Raw genomic sequence first — 18,083 nt, 5'->3', positions numbered from 1 at the left:
TAGCGCAAATGTGAGAAGAAAATATCAAATGCTGGAAACCGGCCCAAGTTCCGAAACTGTAATCATGTTTCCTTAGGCAACCTAAGTCTACAAGCACAAGGCTACATTGCTACCGAAAAATCGCAACACATCCATTTTATCACAACGTTGCTGTTTTAAGATACAAGCGAGCGCAGCTCTTTTTATGAAAGCGTGGGTGGCCCTTATAAGGGCCTTTTGGGTTCTTAAGTATATGAAGGGTTTTGAAAAGTTTAGCCACCAAAACCGTACAGAGTACGGCCCTGGCGCTTCAGAGCGTAGACGACGTCCATGGCAGTCACGGTCTTCCTCTTGGCGTGCTCGGTGTAGGTCACAGCATCGCGAATCACGTTCTCCAGGAAGACTTTGAGGACGCCTCGGGTCTCTTCGTAGATCAAGCCAGAAATACGCTTCACGCCTCCGCGGCGAGCCAAGCGGCGGATAGCAGGCTTGGTGATGCCCTGGATGTTATCACGAAGCACTTTGCGGTGCCGCTTGGCGCCTCCCTTTCCAAGACCTTTGCCACCCTTTCCGCGACCAGACATCTCTGCTGAGCGAGTCTCTGCCTCTCAGACGAAGAAAAAGGGAATGAAGCTGCGGGAACAACGGCACGGGTATATATAGCACTGAGCCCGACCTGAGTGAAACCCGCACAAAGGGGGCGTGTTCTGATATCGCCACGCCCCTCTTCCGTCAGCGTGCTCGTCATAGTAGCTCGGCTTCTTCACCAATCAAGCCGCGAGGGTTTGAATCTGACCAATCAGATTTTTCTCTTATTTCACGTTATTTGGGTATGCTTGGAGCCTCAGTAAAAGATGCTTAGCAGGCGAAATTATATGCAATTCATACAGGGAAATTGTTCTATTCAGGTTTGTGCATTTTGCTTTTAAGGGGCAATTTTTTACGTACCACCCAGTAAGTGGGTATCAGCCCCAGGAGTAATAGCGAAACTGAAGTGGCGAGGCAAGAAATCGGTTGGTGCCACTTTAATCGCCCGCTTTAAATAATAGCCGAGTCGAGGAAATGATTTATTAAAATGCCGTTCTAGTATTAACTGCTTTCTTTTCCCAGCGCTCACTTCAGTGTAACATCCGACGCCGATCGAGACACACGGATGCCAAAATGCTCGAATGTTCCTTTATCGTTCTTTCCTAACTAGGAGAAGCCACACAGAGCCCCTCTTTAATTAATATTCACCACCACAGCACTCCGAGGAAGCCTCGCTTTAAAAGATACATAATGTGGATCTCACGGCCTGTTCCCTAAGTGTTACAAGTTACAGAAAGCTCAGCGCCGCTCAATCTTCTGATGCTTTTTCGCTACAGAAACGAGATCATGGAAAGGAAGTATCATTAGCTCCAATGAGAATGAATGACGAAAAAGCTCTGACGAATGGAAGAGGAGCAGCTTTTGTCCAATCATGGTGTAGCCCGGCAACTTAAAAAATATGTATCATGGCTCTTTCAACCAATCAGGTCAAGAGGTGGTTTCTATAAATATCCGCGATTCTGCTCTGTTTGCTCATTCATTTCAGTCTTAGACCTGTATTGCTTTGTCCCGTCTGTTTGCTGCTGGCGAGAGAATGGCTCGGACCAAGCAGACCGCCCGCAAATCTACCGGTGGCAAAGCGCCGCGCAAGCAGCTGGCCACGAAGGCTGCGCGTAAAAGCGCTCCGGCCACGGGGGGCGTGAAGAAGCCTCACCGCTACCGCCCGGGCACAGTGGCGCTGCGCGAGATCCGGCGCTACCAGAAGTCTACGGAGCTTCTGATCCGCAAGCTGCCCTTCCAGCGGCTGGTGCGCGAGATCGCGCAGGACTTCAAGACAGACCTTCGTTTCCAGAGCTCTGCGGTGATGGCTCTTCAGGAGGCGAGCGAGGCTTACCTGGTGGGTCTGTTCGAAGACACGAACCTGTGCGCCATCCACGCCAAGCGGGTGACCATCATGCCCAAAGACATCCAGCTCGCCAGGCGCATCCGCGGGGAAAGAGCGTGAGGCAGCAGCTGCTACTTCGTAGCCCCCCGCACCCTCTCATTACCCCAAAGGCTCTTTTGAGAGCCACCACATTCTCCTCCGGAAGAGCTGGGATTCGCTTCCGCTTCTATGAACCAAAGTAAAGTTGCTAATGTTTAGCACGACTCCATAAGTTGCTCCCAACATATATCACGGGGACTCGCCGCACCGCCCCCCCTTCCATAATCGCTTTTTTGAAAGGAGTGGGAAACACTGAGCGGGAAATTGTGTGTCTACACCCCTGGAACCCGTACACCTGGAACTTTGTTGCACTCGGATGTCCCTCGCATTTGGCCACTCTCAAAGGAGGATGCTGGCTTAGATGGGCATTTGGTCGGAACAAGACAGAGGTCCTCCGCGTGTTAAGAATCGAGAATTCTAATACTTTTTAAAAATGCATGCTTAGTTGATGGCGCTGCAGTAATCCCTCTCAAACAAGCCACTGCCTTTCACACTCAAGTAACCACAGCCACGGAACTGCATAGTTGTCAGAAGTGCCAGCGCTGTCTATGGTAGAGTCAGTGACTGCGTTCCTATTAAACAGCGGTCGGGGTGCGGGCAGACTGTCCAAAGGCCAGTCCCGGAACCCTTGTCGGCGCCCTTGTTAGGGTGCCAGACATAGGTGGCAACTCCCTGGGTTCCCGAGCACCCACACAATTCCCCATGAATGGGCACCCACCAATTTTGCTGCTAGGGCCATGCACGCCATGCACCCAAGGTCGCGGGGCAAGCTGGTACTCCTGAAGCCCGATGGCTTAACGGGCGGCGAGCTGCTAGCGTCGACTATGCTGTGTAAGTGCGCGCAGGGATTGCAGCGTCCCTTTATTTTTTATTTTATTAAAAAGCAGGCTTGCGGGCGAGGTGTGACTTTCCAAACCCCCAAGTACGGGAAACCTCTCGTGAAGCTTATGACGCCTGGTGCAGCCCTGTAAAACCAAGTACCCCAAACCATACCGCTAAAGAGGCGAACCGAACCTCTCAACCCTGTGCATAGCTACTCCGAAGGGCAGGCGCGAACTAGGGTGCAAGTACGTCCCTTTATTTTTATTAAAAAGCGGGCAGGTGGGGGTCTGATTTGACTTTCCAGACTTCCAAGAAGGGAAAACCACTGGTGACGCTGGAGCAGCGCAAGTCAGCTCTTTCCGTGTGAGAAAGTGGGTGGCTCTTAAAAGAGCCTTTGGGATGGCGAGGGCTGCTGGCGGGCGGGCGGGCATGGCGTGGCCTCTTCACTTCTTCTTGGGCGCCGCCTTCTTGGGCTTGGCCACTCTGGCCTTGGGCGTCTTGGGCTTGGCTTTAGCCTTGGCCTTGACGGCCTTGGCCTTAGCGGGGCTCTTGGGCGCCGCCTTCTTGGGCTTGGCGGCCTTGGCCTTCTTGGGGCTCTTGGCCGCCGCTTTCTTGGCGCCCGCCGCCGGCTTCTTGGCCGCGGCCGCCTTCTTGGGGCTCTTCTTGGCGGCAGGCTTCTTGGGCTTCTTGGCCGAGCCGGAGGCGGGCTTCTTGGGCGCCGCCTTCTTGGTGCGCCCGGCCGCCGGCTTCTTCTTGGCCCCCGCGGCCGCCGCCGCCGCCTTGTCCCTGGCCGTGTCGTGCAGCTGCTTCTTGTTGAGCTTGAAGGAGCCCGAGGCGCCCGTGCCTTTGGTCTGCACCAAGGTGCCTTTGCTGACGAGGCTCTTGAGGCCCAGCTTGATGCGGCTGTTGTTCTTGTCCACGTCGTAGCCGGCGGCCGCCAGCGCCTTCTTGAGCGCCGCCAGGGACACCCCGTTGCGCTCCTTGGACGCGGCCACCGCCTTGGTCAGCAGCTCCGTCACGCTGGGGCCCGACGCCTTGCGCGGCGCCTTGGCGGCTCCCGCCGGCTTCTTGGCTTTCTTGGCCGGCGCCTTGGCGGCCGGCGCCGCGGCCACGGGCGCTTCGGGAGCAGTCTCCGACATGGTCGCCTCGGCTCGCGACGGCTTTCCGCTGGGGCTGATGCTGAAGGAGGAGGAGGCGGAGGCGGCGGGCTAGAACCTCTCGGAACCGAAAAGTAAAGTCTGAAGTGCGGCCCCGGAGCTGCCTGCTATTTATAGGGGCGGAGCTGCGCGCTGATTGGTGCGCTCGCAGACCCCGCGCTCTCCTCCGCAGCCAGAAATGGCTCCTGTCCCCGCTGCAACTTTGTGTTTCTTGAGTGCCACAAAACGGCCCAAATCGCCGCGTCGCCGCCTCGCCGCGCGCCGGGCCCCGGGCGAAACGGACCCGCGGGAGCCTCTCTCTCCGAGCCCGGCCGCCTCGCGGGCCGGGGAGGCGGCGCGCCCGGGGAAACCAGGCAGAAGCGCGGCCGAGTCCCGCTCAGCGCGCCTGGCGCCGGGAAATCTGGGCCCTTTTCGGCTAAATTAAAAACTTCTCGCGGCGATCGGGGGCCCGAGATCCGCGCCGGGCCAATCTCGGGGGGGTCTGCGCCCCGCTGGTGGGGGACCCGGCGTCTCCGGAGTGGCCGGTGGCGCGCAAAAGCGCTTCGAGTTGGGCCAAGTAACACATTCATTCATTCACTTTGGGCCCAGAGAGAAGGTGCCTCGCACAGAAAGGCCCTCAGTTTTAGGGCGTAGAAAATTTCTAAAACACAAATTTGTCCTTTCCCCTTTTCTTTTCTTTATTGTGCTGCTTAAGGCCTCGGCCCCCGAGGAACCCAGAACATTTTTAAGGTGACCCATTAGTTCCCCATAAGACACTATGTATTTAGATTGGTTTCTATTGTCTAGCACTGGAACATGAGAAATGTTTTTATTAAAAGTTGTTTTCTCTTTCAACTTCACATCATCACATTGTTTGCTATTTATTTTATATTTGAAAGGGGATAGCATATATAATATTCTGAAGTATATGGAACATAGAGGACACTAAATGGCTATAAAGAGGTCAGTGCCTCTGCCCATGGATGAATGGTAAATGAAGGAAGAGCAGAATATTTATTCAGAACTGCAGGATTATGATGCTGCTTTAAAAAAAAAATCAAAAAAAATATCCAGAAATCAGAATACAGATAAGCAATACCTGAAACTTCTGTTATTAAGCCAATTTTAAGTTACCCTCTAATATCATTAAATCCTTCTGCAAATTGGCAATTTCGTCAATGCTCTATACATCTCTTTGCAATACATCTCTTGCCCTTATAGTTTTATAAAGTACACTTTAGGGCAGAGTTCTCGCCAGATGTTTTTGGGTTCCTGTTCCCATCAGCCACAGCCAGCATGGCCAATGGCCAACCAAGGAAGATGGGAGTTGTAGTCCAGCAGCATATTGGAAGACTCCATGTTGTCTATCCCTGTTTTAGACTGAAGACATAGGATGGATGCAGTGCAGCCTAGTGACATTTCTGTGTTTTGTTACTTGTGGTAATGTCTTAATCCCCTTTCATGGTCCTCATATAATTTTCTTACTTGAGTGAAATTAATACATTTGCATTCCATTTCAAATAAAATGGTTTTTTATTTTTTTTTAAAAAGCAGTCCTTTGCCTCCTCTGAAGGAATACATGTTAAAAAAGCCATAGCAACAATAAAAAACCAAGCAAAAGAAAGCGTTACAAAACTACACAAGATCACACCTTGTTTAACCTGTGCATGCAACAAATGTACACAACTCACATCAAGGGATCTTTGTGGAGAGTTACAGCTTAAGTCACAAGAAAATTTATTTATGGGAGAAAACTTGCATGCTTTGGGGAAATGGGAGTTCAGCTTAGTTTTATTTCCATTCTCCCAGATTTTAAAATTGCCCACTTGTATAATAAACATAGGGACGTGGGTGGCGCTGTGGTCTAAACCACAGAGCCTAGAGCTTGCTGATCAGAAGGCTGGCAGTTTGAATCCCCATGAAGGGGTTGGGGTGATCTCCCGTTGCTCGGTCCCTGCTCCTGCCAACCTAGCAGTTCGAAAGCACACCAGTGCAAGTAGATAAATAGGTACCACTCCGGTGGGAAGGTAAACGGCATTTTCGTGCACTGCTCTGGTTCGCCAGAAGCGGCTTAGTCATGCTGGCCACATGACCCGGAAGCTGTACGCCGGCTCCCTCGGCCAGTAAAGCAAGATGAGCACCGCAACCCCAGAGTCATTCGTGACTGGACCTAATGGTCAGGAGTCCCTTTACCTTTTTATAATAAACATAGCAGCAGCTGGTATACTGAAAGCAGGGTGTGACATCACAGCCAGGATGTGAAGAATATTTATGAAATTCCTGGGTTCTACTCTTTTGAAATGGTGGCAGTGAGGGAGTTTCTCCTTCTCAACCTCATGTACCTTTGCAGAGTTGTTGTAGATATACATGAATGCATTGCAACTTTAGCATCTGTGCTATGCAGGCACACAGAAATCTCGCCGAAGCAATCTCTTTTTTAATATCCATCCATCTATCTATCTATCATCTATCGATCATCTATCTATCTCTATCAAAACCACACCACACGCTCTCTCATACAACCTTCCTTGCAAAGCCACTAACTTGCTCTAGAAGCCATGAAAGCCTAGGGCCTGGGGTATCACTTGAAATACAAGAATGGGGAACCAGTGGCTCACCAGATGATGTTGGACTACAATTCCCATTAGCCACAGCCAGCAGTCAACGCTTAGGGATGGTGGGAGTTGTAGTCCAACATCATTTGGAGGCCCCAGCAGCAGATGCCATGATGGGGCTGTCTCTCTTGTGGCACAATGACATGCCACATGGCCCTTGTCCTCACTTAAAGGGATTAAATGTGGGGAATACATGATGCACAAGATATGGATAATAATCGGACAGTCCACTAGGTGGCAGTAAGAAACAAACATTTAATAGTCACATCATTGAATCAGGTGCACAAAATTCAGAGAGGGACATTATTAACAGTTTTAGGCAGAGCAATAATTAACTTTCTGCTCTTCAGTTGAATCAGTTAAACAGCCCAGCATAGCTTACATTTACATACCTTGAGCATAAGAAGAAAATACTTGGTGATGAATGTATAAAGCCAACAAATGATTTAATTAAGTTGTTTTGTTCCTCTTTCAGAACCATTGAGTACAGTAGATTACCTGAGAGGAAGGAAAGGAGAGGGTTCAAATGGGAAAGAAATGGCTGAGAGGAGAGAAAGGTGGAAATGGTTCCTCTAGACTTCTCCAGTTTCCCAACTCACTCTATGAAACATTAAATGGACAGCACAGCACAGAGATGTTGAAGTACTTCTTTGGGAAAGGTGCATACAAAAATGCAAATATTAATGAATATGATGTACAAGGAGGATGCATGGCACTGCGGGAACTGGCTTGCAAACAAGTATCCATTCGGCAAAAAGATGAGGATAAATGAACACAAATGTGTGTATGAACCCTCCACCTTGGACCAAACAGGACATTGAGATGGATGTTAAAACTGGAGGTCTTTGAAAAGATATAAGGATGTTAATGAGCTAAGTTAGGTTTATAAGAATTAGGACTTGGAAAGCCGTTAGAAGGATATGCATGGAAATTCAACCAAGGGGAAGCGAGGAAGTCACCTAACAATGTTAATAAGTGTAATTTTAACAAGGTTATGATTTATGTTTGTTTGTTTGTGTGTTTTGTTTGTCTATAATTTTGTGAAAATTAACAATTTTTTTTGAAAAACAACAAAAAAAAAACTGGAGGTCAAGTCACCATGTTTCCAGTTCCCAGAAGGGCATGCAGTTGTCATAGTCAGAAACCACCAGAGCCCCTGGATTGGAGACAGGGATGGGGCATTGAGATGCCCCCGGAAAGCACTGGTCTGAAGCTACTAGGCAAGCTCCACAGGCTGCAGAACTTTCTCCGTTGGACGGCAAGCCGGATGGCACATTATTACATCCCAGCAGGCATGACTCTAAGGGATCGGGACCACACAGAGACAAGGTGTTGCTTGCCGGTTCCATCTCCTCGGTGATGGGCTCGAAAAGTTCGTCTGGTCCTGACATCAGGGCGTCAAGGGAGAGCGCCCAGCAGGGGCTGGGGTCGGGAGCCACAAACGCTTCTGCTGTGCCCAAAAAGGAGCCAGGAGGAGCCCGGACTGGGGGTGGGTTGTTGGGCTTGGGAGGATTCATTTGCTGAGATGCTGCAGGGGGTGTCTGAGCCTCCTGGGAAAGGATGGAGGAGGCCAAGCGGCGAGTAGCAGCCTCAATGTCTGAGAAACTCCTGGGGGAGAAAATAAAAGGCTGTGAGTTTTCTTGCAGTCTGCCATGGGTTTACCTGCAGCAGGGCACTATGGGATACACCCAGTGCCTTTTTATTATTATTATTATTATTTTTAGGGATACTCTCATTTTCCTGCTCATATTGAAATATTCCCCCTCAATGAGGCCAAACTTAAAGGTAAAGGTAAAGGTAAAGGACCCCTGACATTTAAGTCCAGTCACGAACGACTCTGGGGTTGCAGTGCTCCTCTCGCTTTACTGGCCGAGGGAGCCAACATTTGTCTGCAGACAGTTTTTCCAGGTCATATGGCCAGCATGACTAAGCCGCTTCTGGTGAAACCAGAGCAGTGCACGGAAACACCGTTCACCTTCCCGCCAGAGCAGTACCTATTTATGTACTTGCACTTTGACGTGCTTTCAAACTGCTAGGTTGGCAGGAGCAGGGACCGAGGAACGGGAGCTCACCCCGTCGCGGGGATTCGAACCACCGACCTTCTGATCGGCAAGCCCAAGGCTCAGTGGTTATGTTTAGGGGTATGCATACCCCTGCACGCCCCCAGGAAAAAAGCACTGGATACACCAGAGTTTCTCACCATACCTTATAGCACAGTTTGTAAGCATGCCTCTATATCAGGGATCCATTATTATTATTATTATTACCTATTCCTAGAATCATGGAGTTGGAAGGGGCTTTCCTTCCTAAAAAAAAGCTCAACAACAACTTTGACCTGAACCCCAAAGAATGGGGTAGATCCCTGCCAGTTTTTAACTCTGAGTAGATTGCAGTCTCTTGGGAGTTGGCCACCCCTGATCTAGTCCAACCCTTTGCAATGCAGGAATATGTACCGTATTTTTCGCACCATAGGACGCTCCGCCCCATAGGACGCACCTAGTTTTTTGGGGGGGAAATAAAGGAAAAAATTTTTCCCTTTATTTCCCCCCCAAAAGCAGGTCAGGGAAACCGAACCAGGTCGAGGAACAGCGGGATGGTGGCGCTGCGCCTCCCTGCTGTCCCCCGAGCTTGTGGGGCTGGCTGATGTCTGCCTGGCGCACGGGGCGCTCTGCTTCAGCGGGCCCCACCCGCCAGGCAGCAGGCTGCTATCCGCAGCGTGGGGAGCCCTGTGGGGAACTCCTGCAGGGCTCCCCACGCTGCGGATGTATGCCTGGCGCGAGGGGCGCTCTGATTCAGGGCGCCCCACCCGCAGGGTGGCAGGCTGCTATCCGCAGCGTGGGGAGCCCTGCGGGGAACTCCTGCAGGGCTCCCCACGCTGCGGATGTCTGCCCGGCGCGAGGGGCGCTCTGCTTCAGGGCGCCCCTCGCGCCGGGCGGCAGGCTGCTATCCGCAGCGTGGGGAGCCCTGCGGGGAACTCCTGCAAGGCTCCCCACGCTGCGGATGTGTTCCCGAAGCGCCGGGCACTCTGCTTTCAGGGCGCCTGACGCTCCGGGAAGCAGGCTGCTATCCGCAGCCTAGACAGCCCTGCGGGACCTCCCGCAGGGCTGCCTAGGCTGCGGATGTGTTCCCGAAGCGCCGGGCGCTCTGCTTTCAGGGCGCCCGACGCTCCAGGAAGCAGGCTACTATCCGCAGCCTAGACACGGCTAGCGGAGCGCTGCGCTAATCCCGAAGCTTGGGGCGTGCGGAGCTCAGCGCGCCCCAAGCTTCTGGGTGCCGGCAAGGTCTCCGCTAGCTGTGGGAGAGCCGCGCGGCTCTCCCATGGCTAGCAGAGCGCTGCACTAATCCCGAAGCTTGGGGCGTGCGGAGCTCAGCGCGCCCCAAGCTTCTGGGTGCTGGCAAGGTCTCCGCTAGCTGTGGGAGAGCCGCGCGGCTCTCCCAAGGCTAGCAGAGCGCTGCGCTAATCCCGAAGCTTGGGGCGTGAGGAGCTCAGCGCGCCCCAAGCTTCTGGGTGCCGGCAAGGTCTCCGCTAGCTGTGGGAGAGCCGCGCGGCTCTCCCATGGCTAGCAGAGCGCTGCACTAATCCCGAAGCTTGGGGCGTGCGGAGCTCAGCGCGCCCCAAGCTTCTGGGTGCTGGCAAGGTCTCCGCTAGCTGTGGGAGAGCCGCGCGGCTCTCCCATGGCTAGCAGAGCGCTGCGCTAATCCCGAAGCTTGGGGCGTGCGGAGCTCAGCGCGCCCCAAGCTTCTGGGTGCCGGCAAGGTCTCCGGTAGACAGCTAGCGGAGACCTTGCCGGCACCCAGAAGCTTGGGGCGCGCTGAGCTCCGCGCGCCCCAAGCTTCGGGATTAATGCAGCGCTCCGCTAGCCGTGGGAGAGCTGGGTCTCCCACGGCTAGCGAATAGCTTCCTGAAGCCTGGAGAGCGAGAGGGGTCGGTGCGCACCGACCCCTCTCGGTCTCCAGGCTTCAGCGAAAGCCTGCATTCGCTCCATAGGACGCACACAAATTTTCCCTTGCTTTTTAGGAGGGAAAAAGTGCGTCCTATGGTGCGAAAAATACGGTAGCTGTCCCTCAAGCCTGCAACCTTGGCGTTATCAGCTCCATGCTTTAACTAACTGACCAGTCCAGTGCTTATCACCCAAAAGATCTCATATTTCCCCACAACAGTCCTCTGAATCTGCTTATAGGCACCGGTTTGGCATTTTGTGGGGGGAGAACAGAGCCATTGTCAGAGAGAGGTAGGCAACGCCAGGCATTTGCCAAGGCCCCCATCACTGTTGTCCTTCTTTTCCCCAAGCCTCCAGGCTCTGCTCCTCTCCCCCCCCCCCCCGTGCTGTGCTAGCACTGCCTGTTCCCCTGCTCTCTGAGCATGCGGGAAGTGACAGAGAAGACAGAGCGGAATCCTTCACTTGCCCTCTGGGTGGTTATATGTATTGAGCCCTGAGGGGGAGGGCAAGTCAACGGGCAGAAGGAACATCAGCAAGGAGGAGATGGACCACTCAGGGCATCTTGCCCAAGACTCCTCTTCCCTTCTCCCAAATAAACTCTAGAGTCAGAAGCGTGGGGGTGGGGAGAACATGGATGGTAGCTGTTGAGTTCAGAAGCAGCAATGCTTCTGAATATCTGTGGCTGAAACCATGGGAGAGTGTTTTTGTGCTCCAGTGCTGCTCACAGGCTTCCCACAGGCCTCTGGTTGGCCACGAATACAGTGGTACCTCGGGTTACATACGCTTCAGGTTACAGACTCCGCTAACCCAGAAATAGTGCTTCAGGTTAAGAACTTTGCTTCAGGATGAGAACAGAAATTGTGCTCCAGCGGCGCAGCAGCAGCAGGAGGCCCCATTAGCTAAAGTGGTGCTTCAGGTTACGAACAGTTTCAGGTTAAGTACGGACCTCTGGAACAAATTAAGTACTTAACCTGAGGTACCACAGTAGTGAGAACAGCATGGGCCACTGGCCTGCTCCATCAGGGCTCCTCTTATGTCCTTCGGACCTCCTACCTGCAAATCTGGTTCTGTAGGAACCTCCGGTGGTTCACTTTCCTCTTGCCAGGCCGGCTCCTGCAGGGTCTCTGCAAGGTGCGCATGACGTGGGATGCTGCTGTTGACACAAAGGTGCACAGATCCCTCCCGTGCTCGTATGAAGTCAGGGGCCGTGGAGGCGCCACGGAAGGCTGAGAGAGGGGGCTGCCGTGTGGCATTCTCAGTTTTGTTAGGAGTTGATACGAAGCGCCTCCTGCAAAGTCCCACTTTTGCTATGGTAGCCTGCACCTGCGAAGGAAGCTCTGTTTGGGCCTGGAGAGGTGGGAGAAGAAAGCCCCCATTAGAAGAGCGTAGTCAGGGCATGTTCACCCCCCCCCAAGTAAGCTGAGTTGCAACGCCTCTTGCTAAACCCATCCATTGCTGTCTCCTTCACTGCAAATCTCTGTCGTCCTTCCTTATCCCTAGTGAAATTTGAAAAAGAAACAAGAGAGACCTCTTCCGGAAGCATTAAGTCAAGACAGGAACATCTAAAAAGTCACTCCTTTCTCTCCCCATCTCCTCGCAATCACTAAGCTAGAAGAGCTTCATGAACTATGAACCCCAAAATTTGGGATCCCCTCCAAACCTGTGCCAAAGCTTTGCAAAGCTGTGCCCCATATTTTGCAGACCCCCCCCCAAACAGATACATCAAACTGGGATTCATAGTTAACGCTCAAAAATGCAACATTGCTGGATCCCAAATTTCGGGGTTCAAAGCTATAAGAAAAGCCTTAAAGGTATATTCATCTCTTCCATCTCTCACACGTGAACAGCAAAACAAAGATGCAGCTGAACAGGATTTGGCTCTACCCTGGCTAAACTGACACTGCCTTGACTTACACCAGGTTCTTGTGCATAGCATTGCTTCCTTACTTGCAATTAGCCAGCAAATGTATCGCTGGACATGTGATTTCAGATGGTACAGAATTTATCCTGGGTTCAGAGCTGTTCAGACCCCAGGTCCTTATTCAGGCTGTATCTGCACCTTAAGGAAACAGGAAAGGACTAGGAACCTACTTTGGCTGAGGGTTTAAAAGTGACTGTTAATTTCTAGATTAGCAAAACACAAATGGGACCTACAACAAAAAGTGGCGATGGAGTGCAGCGTTCGGGATGCCAACCGCTTTGTTCAGCTTCCCTTTGACCCTCACCTAACAGCCTGCCAGCATTCCTTGCCTCTGGACGACTCACACAGTCCTCACTGGGCAATTTGGGTGGGTTCACCCCAATAGACCTTTTTCATGAAAAACAATTGCATGTCTTTAAATGTTGGGTCCCCCTAAGCCTGTTGGTAACTCTCTCTTGTGCTATTTGGGCTGCATAAGGATTTGTCCTCACATCCTGAATATTGGAAATAGAAGGAATGATACAAAATAGTCCTCAAGAGATTTCAGTCCTGACTTCAAGTCCTGGGTAGTGTTTTTTTGGCTTGGGGTAGATTTGGCACCCTCTTTCCCCCCTCCCCGCTTCTTGACAGATCGAGTCTTCACACAGTTTTTGACAACATATGTACACATATGAACGGACTAAGAAGCGGTTGCCCCAATTTAAATGAAGTACCTTCCAGATCTGCTCCTAATTCCACATACCTGTTCTTAGATGAAGAGATCTGAGAAGCAGAGTTCCAAGTAAAGGCATCAGCAGTTGGCAATCTTCTCTCTGACTCCCTGAATGCCTGTCTGTTTATCTGTCCTTCCATCCACCACCCCAAGACAGCTCCCAACAAACTCCTTTTGTTCCCAACTGCATCTATTTCTTCTCCCTCTTGTCCGAGGACTGCCTGCTTTGAGATTGGTACCCAGCACAGAGACTGATAAAGATGCTTAAGAACCTCCCCCCTTTCCCTCTCCACCTCCCCCCCCCACCTTAAGGAAAATCATAGCCACTACCAGGCACCAGGTTGAAATTAATCCCTGTAAGGAATTTATTGGTTGTTAGTAAAGAAAGATATATTGGTTTTTCTTTCTCTAGTTGGGGTGAGGTGGGGGCACTAGCTCAGGCGAGATGGGAGGGAACAAGGTTTCTCAGCTACAGTGGTACCTTGGTTCTCAAACTTAATCTGTTCCGGAAGTCCGTTCCAAAACCAAGGCGATCCAAAACCAAGGCGCGCTTTCCCATAGAAAGTAATGCAAAACGGATTCATCCGTTCCAGACTTTAAAAAACCCTTAAAACAGCAATTTAACGTGAATTTTACTATCTAACGAGACCGTTGATCCATAAAATGAAAGCAATAATCAATGTACTGTACTATAAAATAAAAAAGTACTGTAGATGATAAAAATAAAAAATATTTTTTCTTACCTGCACTGATGATAGTCACAGAAACAAATTAACTGAAAAAGCCTCAAAAACAAAAATGCAAAATAAATAGCAAAAACAAAAGCACCAAACTTAATCTGTTCCGGAAGTCCCCTTGACTTCTGAAAGATCAAAAACCAAGACACAGCTTCTGATCGGTGCAGGCGCCCCGGAAACAATAGCCATCGGACGCTCGGCTTCCAAAAAACATTCAAAAACTGGAACACTTACTTCCAGGTTTTCGGCGTTTGGGAACCAAGGCATTTGAAAACCAAGGTACCATTACCATTTACCACTGTAACTTGGATTATATTTGCCTATACCTTGAGTTACAACGCCTTTAACATACACTGAAGAATTGTACAGTGAGACTGCAGTCCTATACTGTACACACTTACCTAAGGAGTAATCCCCATCGAAAACAATGGGATTTACCTCTCAACTGACACGCATAGCATTGCGCTGTCAAGGGCATCGCAACTCAAGGTAGATCATGAGTGCTGCTGAAGAATGTAGTTAAGAAATCTGTCAGAGGAAATGGGAAGGTTGGAAACCGTCATCTCAGCATATACACATCCTTCCAGATTCAAGGCTGAGCGATGTCTGCAGCCTTGAAGACCCCGAATCACTTCTGAGGCTGCGTACAAATCATATGCGTAAGTGCATTCCTACACCCCCACCCCAAGAATCCTTGGAACTGTAGTTTGTTAAGGGTGCTGGGAACTGCAGCTCTGTTTGGGGTAAGCTACCATTTGTTTGCTAATTAATAATTTAATTCATAAAAATTGTATACTGCTTGATTGTTAAAAAAAAGAAAGGAATTCAAACTGGTTTACAAGAAGAACGAAATAAATAAAAAGGGGGGAAAGGGAAAAAAACCCCAACCAAATAAAACAACAATCCAAACATAATTTGAGTTCATGATAAGCTGAAAACCAGTTTAATTTACATGTCAACAGGTCTGGATAGGCTTGCCTGAACAGCAATGCTTATAGCAGGCATTGAAAAGAGAGCAGTGAAGGCACCTACTTGATGTCACTGGGCCATGAACGCTGACTTAATTAACTCACTACCTGCAGCTTTGCCTCTCCCCTATACCAGTCTCACTCCTTCTCAATCCCAACAAGCATTTTACCAAAACTTTCCCATGTGTTTATTTGTTACGTGTGTGTGTGTTGCTGCCTTTTTCTACGGTTTCCAAAAGCATGCATTAGGGGTTCACAGCTGGTCAGTTCCCCTGGCACTGACCAGACCCAGACCTGCTTAGCACCGGTAATGTTGCCGCCTCGTGCGCCTCCAGATCATGCCCTGGATATGGCCTGGTAATTTCTTCATGTTGGGCTGCTCTTAAGGACACAGGCCAAAGACTAGGGGGAAATATTGGCAACCCTAATCTGTACAGAGCCGGGTGCGCTACCTTTTAAAGCTTTCAAGTTATGAACAACCTTAAATTACTTCTCCTGTAAACCGACCTGTGATTGTTGGATGAAGAGCAGTATATAAATTTAATAACTCATCATCATCATCATCATAAAATTATCTGAACTATCTTTTTGGCTTTCTTCCACGTAAAATCCTCCTCGCACAGCCCCTGTTCTGAGATATATTAAATCTATATCCAATTATTTTCTGTCACACTCATCACATTATTTTTTTGCCTCGCCTCCCTTTTCTCCTCGTCCTGTTTGTTCTGCCCACTTCCTTTGTAAGATCCAGCTCTTGAGTCCATCAGCAGCAGGCTCCCAATTAGCAAATACTTGCTACTGGGATGTGGCTGTTATTGCTGTCTTCACCAATTACAGATGCCACAGGCTTCAATGGTCTCTGGGCACTTGAGGCATCGTGGAGATGCCGTCCATGGCAGGGAGTTTTGAGTTTCCGGGCGCAAAAGAATGCAACCGCTTTCCCTCCCCTTCATCTTAACCCTCTGAGCTGGAGTTGCCATGATAATACAAGCAATTATAAAGCAATTACTCATAATGATGGCAAAATGCAGGCCTGAGGCTTGCAAAAAATGAAAACGGGAGGATAAGATAGAGGGGATGTGAGCAAAGGATGCAGTGTTTGGGAGTTTTTCGTTTAGAGAAAAGGTCAGCAAAAAGTGACAAGATAGAAGTTTATAAAATTATGCATGGCATGAAGAAAGTGGGTAGTGTAATGGGAATTTTGAGGTCTTAGATATATGGTAATGTTCATAAGTGTACCAACCAAGCATGTACATAGATCAGCACAGGAAGACCGACCTGGAACCATTTTGATTCCTAAACTGAGCAAATGTTTTCTCTGCAAGGTCAAAGTGGGAGACCTCCCCATTGTCTCTTTCCTCACAAATCCTGTCTTAAGGGCACATTTAAGATATGAATAGGGTGTGAGCCTGTGACCTGGCCCAGGAACTAAGTATTTATCATTACAAAAGACTGGCCAGGCTCCCCAGGAAATCCAATCAAGTAACCTGCCAGACAGGAGATTAGCAACAACAGGAGAAAAAACAACATTCAAATTTCTGTTTTAGACTGCCTTTTCTGTGATGTATCTGGGGGGTGGTCTTAGGTTACACCCCTTCTGTGATGTATGTATGATGTTTCTGGGGGTGGTCTTGATCTACTGGGTGGTGTTACGGAAAAATTCCGGGTGCTGTTACCCTTTGACACTGGGTCCCTACCCCGGGTGTGTGCTTTACAATGCACAACTGCGATCGCGGCCGGTAGGTGGATGGCAGTCAGGAGCCTTTCTACTAATGCAGCATGTGAAATTTTAGAGCCGGCTGCCGTCAGGAAGCCCCTTTGTAGCCAGATTTGACCGGTAGTATGTACCAATCCAAAGCAGTATTTACTGTCGGTATAGATGGTAGCCCGCTTGCCCTCGCTGATCTCACAGGCACGTATGAGTGCTATTAATTCTGCAGCTTGAGCACTATACTGAGGGTTAATTGGGTTGGATTCTAAGATTTCAAAATCATTGACCACGGCGTATCCTGTTTTCCTCTCCCCCTCCACAACCTTTGAACTACCGTCTGTGTAAAGTATTAGGTCCGGGTTCTCTAAAGGTAGATGATCTAAGTCTTCCCTGGGTCTTTCTGCTTGTCGAACTATGGTGGCACAGTCGTGGTGTGGGGTTCCGTCATCAGGGAGAGGCAGAAGGGTAGCTGGGTTAAGGGAGTTGACTCGTTTAATAGTAACGTTTGATGGTGTTAATAGGAGGGCTTCATACTTGTTTAGTCGGGAGTTTGAAAAGTGATGGCAGCCTCTCAAAGTTAGGAGAGTGGAGACGGAGTGGGGAACATGAATGATTATTTCGTGTCCTAGGACTGTCTCTTGGGCTTTTTCAAGGAGGATTGCTGCGGCGGCTATGGCCCTTAGGCAACTCACTGCCCCTTTTGCGGTGGTGTCTAATTGCAGACTGTAGTATGCTACCGGTCTCTCTTGGTCTCGGAAAGGCTGAGTCAGTACCCCCGAGGCTACCCCCATGTGTTCATGGATAAACAGGTTGAAGGGGATTCTGTAGTCGGGTAAACCTAGAGCGGGGGCAGACCTTAGTTCCCGCTTTAGCCGCTCGAAAGATTTATAGGCTGCTTCTTCCCATATTAAGGTGTCCGGGTGATCTTGGCGGGTCATGGCGGACAGGGGCTTAGTTATTTCACTGTAACCTGGGATCCAAGCCCTACAGAAGCCAGCCATGCCCAGAAATCCCCGCAATTGTCGTTTAGTTTTTGGAAGGGGAATTTTTGTTACTGCTTCTATCCTGTCAGTGGCTAAGCTTCGGGTGCCCACTCCTAGGATGTGCCCGAGGTACTTCACTTCTTGTCTGCAGTATTGTAGTTTTTTTGGTGAGACCTTATGTCCCTTCCGGGCTAGTTCAGCAAGAAGGTGTTTGGTGTCGGTTTTACATGCTTCCTCACTAGTAGAACAAAGGAGCAGGTCGTCTACATAAAGCAAGAGGGAGGAGCCAGCAGGGAGGTGTACATCCTGCAGATCTTGATGCAGTATGGCTGAGAAGATCGCGGGTGATTCCACATACCCCTGGGGTAACCTAGTCCAGGTTAATTGACTAGGGCCCCATGTGAAGGCGAAGAGGAATTGACTGGCAGGGTCTAGGGGTATGCTAAAGAAGGCAGAGCATAGGTCCGCAGCTGTATACCATTGAGTCTCTGCCGGTATGGCGTTCAAGAGGGAATTTGGGTTGCCCACTACTGGGTGGCGGGGTATG

At 50.2% G+C, this 18,083-nt stretch overlaps 4 protein-coding genes across 6 annotated transcripts; 1 reads left to right on the top strand and 3 right to left on the bottom strand.

Moving 5' to 3' along the window:
* Positions 1-153: 153 nt before the first annotated feature.
* LOC310748338 (histone H4) lies at positions 154-683 on the bottom strand. The gene has a single exon (XM_083584052.1). The coding sequence runs from the start codon at positions 561-563 to the stop codon at positions 252-254; it is 312 nt and encodes a 103-aa protein (XP_083440178.1). The 5' UTR covers positions 564-683; the 3' UTR covers positions 154-251.
* An 89-nt stretch (positions 684-772) lies between these two features.
* Positions 773-2,148, top strand: LOC310748337 (histone H3.2). 3 transcript variants are annotated; one of them, XM_083584050.1, is made up of 2 exons: positions 773-887; positions 1,344-2,148. In XM_083584050.1, the coding sequence occupies exon 2, from the start codon at positions 1,601-1,603 to the stop codon at positions 2,009-2,011; it is 411 nt and encodes a 136-aa protein (XP_083440176.1). In that variant the 5' UTR covers positions 773-887; positions 1,344-1,600; the 3' UTR covers positions 2,012-2,148. The 3 variants fall into 3 exon arrangements, with proteins under 3 accessions (XP_083440176.1, XP_083440175.1, XP_083440177.1); XM_083584049.1 differs by having other exon boundaries at positions 793-887; positions 1,090-2,148; XM_083584051.1 differs by having other exon boundaries at positions 793-933.
* An 899-nt stretch (positions 2,149-3,047) lies between these two features.
* LOC310747279 (histone H1.3-like) lies at positions 3,048-4,007 on the bottom strand. The gene has a single exon (XM_083581629.1). It carries the CDS (start codon positions 3,949-3,951, stop codon positions 3,256-3,258), a length of 696 nt encoding a protein of 231 aa, XP_083437755.1. The 5' UTR covers positions 3,952-4,007; the 3' UTR covers positions 3,048-3,255.
* Positions 4,008-7,657: 3,650 nt separating this feature from the next.
* On the bottom strand, positions 7,658-11,797 carry LOC310747352 (uncharacterized protein C19orf85; the record flags this gene model as incomplete). The annotated part of the gene is made up of 2 exons (XM_083581717.1): positions 11,558-11,797; positions 7,658-8,171 (listed from the first exon to the last, which is right to left on the bottom strand). The coding sequence occupies exons 1-2, from the start codon at positions 11,755-11,757 to the stop codon at positions 7,658-7,660; spliced, it is 714 nt and encodes a 237-aa protein (XP_083437843.1). The 5' UTR covers positions 11,758-11,797.
* Positions 11,798-18,083: the final 6,286 nt, after the last annotated feature.

This window comes from Podarcis filfolensis (genome assembly GCF_964270895.1).
Source record: "Podarcis filfolensis genome assembly, chromosome: 13".
Lineage (NCBI taxonomy): Eukaryota > Metazoa > Chordata > Lepidosauria > Squamata > Lacertidae > Podarcis > Podarcis filfolensis.
The sequence above is the reverse complement of the archived record's forward strand: the minus strand, read 5'-3'. Positions and strand labels throughout refer to the sequence as shown.